This window comes from Miscanthus floridulus, chromosome 10 (genome assembly GCF_019320115.1).
Source record: "Miscanthus floridulus cultivar M001 chromosome 10, ASM1932011v1, whole genome shotgun sequence".
NCBI classification, from domain to species: domain Eukaryota; kingdom Viridiplantae; phylum Streptophyta; class Magnoliopsida; order Poales; family Poaceae; genus Miscanthus; species Miscanthus floridulus.
The window spans coordinates 95,834,001-95,842,521 of NC_089589.1; the positions used below are offsets into that span (position 1 = coordinate 95,834,001).

The 8,521-nt window shown below is 50.5% G+C and overlaps 1 protein-coding gene across 1 annotated transcript; it reads left to right on the top strand.

Moving 5' to 3' along the window:
• Nucleotides 1-669: 669 nt before the first annotated feature.
• Nucleotides 670-1,491, top strand: LOC136489078 (uncharacterized). The gene has a single exon (XM_066485811.1). It carries the CDS (start codon nt 670-672, stop codon nt 1,489-1,491), a length of 822 nt encoding a protein of 273 aa, XP_066341908.1.
• The last annotated feature ends 7,030 nt before the right edge of the window (nt 1,492-8,521 follow it).

Consider the following 8,521-nt stretch of genomic DNA (forward strand, 5'->3'; position numbering starts at 1 on the left):
TTTCGTTCCAGTCTTTGTGTAGCGCCCCTGCAACATTCAACTACGGGGGGGGGGTGATTTCATGTCCAGCATCACTCACCCATCAAACTGCGGGGGGTGTTGAGGGACACCGCCAGAGTCGCCACGCTGACCGTCGCTGCTGACCGAAGACGGAACACGATGGCCATGCGCATGGCGCGGGCATCCACTCGCCCATGATGTACCTAGCGGTTGCCAAATGAGCAACGCATGTTGTAACATATATAAACCAAAGACAGATCAATGGAATGGTCGGTTGGCCAAATTCCATCTTTCTACAAAAAGGAACCTGAGATCGAGTTGGCAGAGCCAAGAGGAACTGTCAGCGAACCAGGCTCGCTAATGGCTAACGCCTGACCGCGTCTTCAGCGTCCTCAACTGCCTACGCACGTCGCGCACTCGCTGCGCCCGTAGATCCACAGAGCGCGCTCCGTCGCCGCATGCGCGCCCGGTCTCCACGGCGCCCGCGCTCCCGCTTAGGTCGCTCACCCGCTCACGCATGCGCTGCCATGGCCAGAGGCCACCCGATGTACACTATATATGTACTCATACATGATCAATACAAGGTTGTCCAGTTGATCACTTTCACTCTACATGGTATCAGACGATCCTTCGATCCTCCAAAATCCTTTTGCCTCCTCTTCCGTTCCCATGGCTCCCTCCTCCATCCCCTCGGACTCCTCCGACGATGGCCTCGACGCCGTGCCCGTCTCTGCCTCCCAGATCCAAACCCTCTCCATTCGCCACCACGTCCCGGTCATCCTCGACCTCGACAAAGGCAACTTCGGCCAGTGGCATCATTTCTTCGATTCAACTCTCGGCAAGTTCGGCATCAAGAGCCACGTCCGCCCGATGACTCCCGACGACGAGCGCGATGGCGAGTGGCGCATGGTGGACTCATGCGTCATAAATTGGATACTCGCCACCGTGTCCAAAGGTGTCTTCGACATTGTCCATCGTGATCGCCACGACGCCTTCACCCTCTGGCACGTCGTCGAGGGTCTCTTCCAGGACATTGAGATGCAGCGTGCGGTGTACCTCGAGGCCGAGCTGCATTCCGTGGTGCAAGGCGACCTGTCCATCAATGACTACTGCACCAAGCTCAAGCGGATCGCCGATCAGCTGCGCGACATCGGCCATGCCGTCTCTGAGCCAAGCCAGGTGCTCAATCTTCTTCGTGGCCTCAACCCCAAATTCCGCTACGTCAAGCCGGTCATCACGTCCAAGTCGCCGCCGCACACCTTCCAGAGCACCCGCTCCTTCCTCATTCTAGAGGAGCTCAGTTTCCAGCACGATGCCACCGTCGAGGCGGGTCAGGCCCTGACCGCGTCTCATGGCGCCAACAACGGCGGCAACTCCAATGCTCCGTCCGTGCCATGGGCCACCGGCTACAACCCATGGCAAGGCATGGTCCAGGCGTGGTCCATGCCGTTCTGTGCCCCCGGCGAGGCACTCGCCACGCGACACATTTGATCAATCGGCGACCGTGCCGCGCCACGGGATCAGCGACACCGTTCCAGCTGCTCTTCGGCACGTCGCCAAACTACACCGACCTTCGCATCTTCGGCTGCAGGTGCTTCCCCAACATGATCGCCATGGCGAGTCACAAACTCGTCGCGTGGTTGACCGCGTGCATCTTCATCGGCTACCCGGCTGACCATCGCGGCTATCGTTGCTACGATCCAGCGTCGGGTCGCATCATCACCTCGCGGCATGTTCTGTTCGATGAAGCCGTGTTCCCCTTCCGCGACGTCAGACATCCAGCTGCACCAAACCACGACATCGACTATGATCCAACGATGCAAGTCCCCAGGGCAAGGCACGACGCGTGTCATCGACGATCGGCATCACCGCCTTCCCCGCCACACCCCATGCCGCATCCGCCACGACAGCACCAACACATCCTCGAAGCGATGCCGCCTTCGACTCCATCCACTACAAATCCAGTCGTGTCGGGTACCTCGACGACGTCTTCATCAAGCACCGCATCCCGGGGATCCTCGCCACCAGCGACTGCACCAAGCTCACCAGCGTCTCCTGCGACGCCGCCTGGCGCCAAACCTGAGCAACCACCGCTGCACCCGATGATCACTCGCGCTCGTGCTGGGATCCACAAACCGAACCCCAAGTATGCCATGGCGGCCAACGAGGCGGTCTCCCCGATTCCACGGAGTGTACGCTCTGCCGTCAAGGATCCCCATTGGTACGCCGCCATGAAAAAGGAGTATGACGCGTTGTAGGCCAACAAGACGTGGACGCTCGTTCCATGGCCACCAGGTGCATGGATCATCACCGGCAAATGGGTCTTCAAGCATAAGATGAATCCCGACGGCACCCTCGAGCGTTACAAGGCTTGGTGGGTCATCCGTGGCTTCAATCAACGCCCAGGAATAGACTTCGGCGAAACTTTCTCGTCGGTGGTCAAGCCGGCGACCATCCGCACCGTTCTGACGATCGTGGCAACCTACAACTGGCCGGCGCATCAACTTGACGTCTCCAACGCTTTCCTTCATGGCAATCTGCAGGAACAGGTGTACAGCCAGCAACCGACAGGCTTCGTCGATCCACGCCGGCCAAATGATGTCTGCCTCCTTTCGCGCTCCCTCTATGGACTACGCCAAGCTCCACGCTCGTGGTTTGATCGATTCGTCGGTCATGTCACCAGTCTCGGCTTCGTCCAGTCCAAGGCGGACACATCTCTGTTCGTCTACCACAGGAATGGCGCAACGGCGTACCTACTCCTGTATGTTGATGACATGATCCTGTCAGCGTCCACTATTGCGCTACTTCGACACATCATCGCGCGGCTCCACGACGCCTTCGCCGTGAAGGACATGGGACCTATGCGGCATTTCCTCGGCATCAACGTGCAGCGCACTCCGACCGGCTTCTTCCTCTCACAGTCCTCGTATGTGGAAGACCTGCTCGAGCGTGCCGGCATGGCCAATTGTAAACCAGTCGACACGCCAACAGACGCCAAGCCAAAAACGTCAGCAGCTGATGGCAAGCTGATCGATGACGTCACCACCTACCACAGCATCGCCGGAGCACTACAGTACCTGACGATCACCCGCCCCGACATCGCCTACGCCGTGCAACAAGTCTACCTCCACATGCACGCGCCACATGATGTTCACAGACGATGTTGAAATGCATCCTCCGGTACATCAAGGGCACGATGACGCTCGGCGTTCAGCTGCGCACTGCATCGACACCGACGATTACGGCATACTCTGACGCCGACTGGGCCGGCTGCCCGGACACACGGCGTTCCACGTCCGGGTTCTGCGTCTTCTTCGGCAACTCCCTCGTATGGTGGTCCTCGAAGCGGCAAAACACGGTGTCGCGGTCAAGCGCGGAAGCTGAGTACCGCGCCATCGCCAACGCCGTTTCAGAGTGCTCCTGGCTTCGACATCAGCTCGGTGAGCTGCTCTGCAAGGTCTCCTCGGCAACGGTGGCTTACTGCGACAACATCTCGTCCGTGTACATGGCGCGCAACCCCGTTCACCACCGGCGCACCAAACACATCGAGCTAGATATCCACTTTGTTCGGGAGAAAGTCGCCATTGGAGAGCTCCGCGTCACTCACGTTCCCAGTGCGCGACAGGTTGTCGACGTCTTCACCAAGGGTCTCCCGTCGGCGCTGTTCTTCGACTTCCGGGACAGCCTCTCCGTCGTACAATCACCCAACGTCGAGACTGCGGGGGGTGTCAGCGGACCAGGCTCGCCAACGGCTAACGCCTGACCGCGTCTTCAGCGTCCTCAACTGCCTGCGCACGTCGCGCACTCGCCGCGCCCGTAGATCCGCAGAGCGCGCTCCGTCGCCGCATGCGCGCCCGGTCTCCACGGCGCCCGGGCTCCCGCTTAGGCCGCTCACCCGCTCACGCAAGCGCTGCCATGGCCAAAGGCCACCCGATGTACACTATATATGTACTCATACATGATCAATACAAGGTTGTTCAGTTGATCACTTTCACTCTACAGGAACTTCTGTTGCCTTCATGTGTGACATTCTTCAATAAATAGTAATGTGTTTACTTGCAAGCAGTTAGGACGACGCGTGCCTCCGCAGTCTTCAGTCTTTCTGTGACATTATATTATTATAAGCAAAGCATCTCACTACTACAGAATGGACCTGTTGTCCCGGGCGGTAACAGCCTTTAGTCCCGGTTACCGCGCCGGGACAACGATCCCGGGACTAAAGGTGGAACCTTCAGTCCCGGGTCATCGAGCCGGGATTAAAGAGGGACCTTTAGTCCCGGTTGGTAACACCAACCGGGACTAAAGGCCCTCCAGCCGAGCGAACTTGGCGCACCCTTTAGTCCCGGTTGGGGTTACCAACCGGGACTAATGGTTCACCCTTTAGTCCCGGTTGGTAACCCCAACTGGGACTAAAGGTTCCTTTTCTTTTTCTTTTTTTTTTGTTTAATTTGTTTTCAGTTCAGTTACACGTATTTGTTTAATATATAATATGTTTTTATGTACGTATTCTACGTTGCTAATATAAATACACGCATGCATATAATTACATCTAATTCTCATCTTGAGCATTATTATATTCGAATAAAGTATGAAACTATATATATTATAGATATATATATATATATGTATATATACAACACTTTCATAATCTTGTTCTCGAAAATAACGATATCAATAAACATTTAATTTACATCATTTATTCCTTAAGATCAAAGTAGAACTCGCCGTTGGGATTTAGCACTTTTTCTAGAAGATATCCTGCTATTGACTCTTGAACTGCTTTCAGATGGTCTTTTTGCATGACCCTTCATTTCAACCATTCAGTTTTGCATTTGAAATAAAAGGAAAAGTATTAATACACATATATGTATATATATTCATTTAAAAATAAATAAAAATTGATATATACGTACTCTGAGGACATCTTCAGGAGTTCTTCTTATGTGCGCAGTGATAAATTCACAAACGTAGTATCCACACAAGTTATTACCTGGTTCCTGCCGCAAACACCACTGTATGAGAAGAAGATTATTCTCATCATCTCACACGTAAATTGAAGTACGATATAGTAATTAAACACGTGGGGAAGTGTATATAGTACAACTTACTGGTATTTCAACTACATTAAGTGGTGCCTTGCAATCCTTGCGATGTTGCCGAATAAACTCTTTCCAAACCCTGTGCGACCAGTAATGTACGATCGTTAATAAATTATGGCAAAGTCTATTCAATAATAGTTGTGCGCGAGAGATCGAAATTACCCCTGGATAATGTCTATCATATCTTGGTATAGTGCCCGTTCTTTTCTCAACGAGTCAAAGATTAGTAACCGACTTGAGTTTAACTCAATGACAATGAGTATCCAGTGAAAACTGCATTGGTTTATACACACACGTACATGCATATAAGTTGTATTGATATTACATAAAATGTGTAGACTACATTATTATTAACACTTACTCAAAGTTGTACGGGAAAAGTATTGTTGTCTTGTCGTGCTGCTTCACGAAGAACTTCATGATATTCGTCTGTGCTTCAGATACCCAGTGGTCCTTGACAATAATATCGGTTTTGAATACGATATAAGGATCAATGAAGCCAACACTGGTGTCTTGTATTCTTTGGAGCTCTGACATCTGGAATCTATATATAAATATAAGTTACATGTGAGGATAATTATATACACGTACGCATGGAAGTGAGTTTATTAAATAAAAGTAAGAATCACTTACAAACAAAAGGAGCTCATGATTGATTTGTCCAGAGCGTCCAAGTGGAATAGTTGATGCAATTCTTCGAAACTAATATGTAAGATGTCATCGCCACGGAAGTAATGATGGTCTCTAAATCTGACAAAGATCCACTGCTCACCCCTGCCACACGCCTGCATGTACCACTTGTTGAGCAAGTACATTTGCGTACCCAATTCATTCAGAGCCGCAGGGTTGTATAGACTTTTGCCATATTTATAAGTCTTCCAGGTATTAACTTCCAGGTTCTGGATTGGAGCTTTGCCCGTCAATTGATCCAAGGTTAAACCAGTATCTTTAAAAAAAGCATTAAGGGCTTGAACCGACACTTCTCCAGAGTTGTCTGGTCGATAGACTTCTATGTTGGAACCATATTCATTAGCAACAACAAGATTTTGCATTGGTTGCTTCTGTTGTCCGAGCTGTGGGACATCCTTCCCTGATGCTCTTTTCCTTTTCTTATCTGCATCATGTGACTTCACGAGGGAGCGGTCATAGTCTGATAGTGGCGAAGGCTTACGAAGTTCAATCATCTTTTTCTTGTGAGCATCGACCTTCTGCCTCAGCACATCTCGTGGTATGTAAAAGTACGGCTTCTCCTTAAGCTTTGCTTGACTCTTGTTTTTGATATCTATAAAAAAATCTTTTACTTTTTTGTCTTCTTCAGCTGCTATTTGCTCATCAGTCTTTTCAGGAAGTATTTCTTGAGAAATAACTCTTTTTCTTGGGGTCTTCTTTGCCGCCGGGACCTTAGACGTCTTTGTAGTGCGTCGCTGTGGAGGGGGTGGGGGCGGTGTTGGAGATCGGCGTGGAGGCGATGAGGCCAGTGTTGGTGGAGACCGGCGTGGAGACGTTGGAGATCGTTGTGGAGGCGGTGGGGCCGGTGTAGGAGTTGGAGATCGTTGTGGAGGCGATGGGGCCGGTGTAGGAGTTGGAGATCGTTGTGGAGGCGATGGGGCCGGTGTAGGAGTTGGCGATCGCCGTGGGGATGAAGTCGTCTCGCCCCCCGCGACGCTGTGATGAGATGGGGAATGAATGATTAGGCTAGGCTGGGGAGAGACCCTGCTATAAAAACAATTTGTGTGTCAATTATTTTTGAAGCCAATAGAAAATTAATGGAAAATAATATTTCATTCACTTTCATTCGTACCTAGGGTGAGGTAGGGGAAGCGGTGGCGCCCCAGGAATGATGATGAAGCGTTTGCGCCATTGAATAAATGTCTTCTCTGTTTCTCCTAGTGTCTTCTCCCCATCACCGCCTTCAATGTCAAGAGGAACATTGCTGTAACCTTTGAGCACTCTATCGACCGAGACGCTAGCATATCCAGGTTGAATAACTGACCCATGGATTCTTGGTGTCTTCATTCGGTCTATTGGAGATACAACCCCGACAGCCACCATGATTGATGCATTACCATCTGGAATGTGCAGCTCACATTTTGTTAGAGGCTCGGTAATGTCATCAACAGGGAAGCGCAACCCAGCGTCGTCTTGAATAACTGGCAGCTCCGTAGAAGCACAACTGCTTTTCATCTGACCAACGGGGCTAATGGTGACTCCCGGCGTTGATTGCGATTGCATTTGACTCATTGCTAGCTGCACTTGCCTCTTGATCTCCTCCTGCATTCTTGCCTCAAGAGATTTTTCTCGTTCACGTGATTCAAGCAATGCTTGTCGTGACTCATCAACAAATTGCTCCAATGCACGAATTCGTTCTGCCTCCTCATCCTTCTTTCTCTGGCGGCTTCTGTAGGTATCCTTGTCTGCTGGGAATGCGTGTAGCCACGGAACCGCCCCATAGCCTCTTGTTCGACCACCGTGTTCGGGATTCTCTAGGGCATATGTCAATTCATCCTTCTCTCTGTTGGGCTTGAAAACACCACTATCAGCTTCTTCCCTAGCACGAGCTAGTCTTTGTGTTGCTCTCTCAATTTTTTGGCCGAAAATTAGCTTGCCAGTGTCTGGGTCTAGGCTTCCCCCATGAGCGTAGAACCAATTCTTCGCGCGTTGAGGCCAGTTCTTTTCTATTGTTTCAGGTATGATTCCCTTGGCAGTAATCTCTGCTTCTAGGTTCTGCCACTTGGGAATAGCACTCCTATAACCACCTGATCCCATGCGATGATGGTATTGCTTCTGTCGGGCATTCTGCCGATTCCTCATCACACGTTCCTCACTATCTTGAGATGTCTTGTATTCTACGAAGGCATCCCAATGGGACTCCAACTTGACAAACGCCTTAGCATTGAAATTCGGCGTAGCATTCTTCAAGATAAACTTTTTATACAATGTCTTCTTCCAACTCTGGAACAATGTTGCCATCTTCTTCATTGTCCAATCCCTCACTAGCTCCTTCAAAGCATCATCTGCTTGTAATGTGAAATGCTGAGTGATATCTCTCCAAGCTAGGTTCTTATCACGATCAGATACAAAACTAACATTAGGAGCAGATATCTTCTGCTTCCATTCACGAGCACTAACTGGGATCCTATCCCTTACAATGAACCCACATTGATTGACATATGTCTGAGCATGTGGTCCCAATGGTTTGCCGGTGTCGGTGTCGAATTCTGATATTATGAAACGGCCCTCTAATGGCTTTTTTGGCCCTCGGACTTTCCTACTTTTGTCGGTGGTTGATGTAGATCCAGAGACCGGCTACATGAGTAGAAACACAACGATTAACAACAAATATACGTACGCATGCATCTATAAGAGATGATAGATAATCGAATATACCTCGCCAGTATTTTCTTGCGCGACAATTTGTTGAT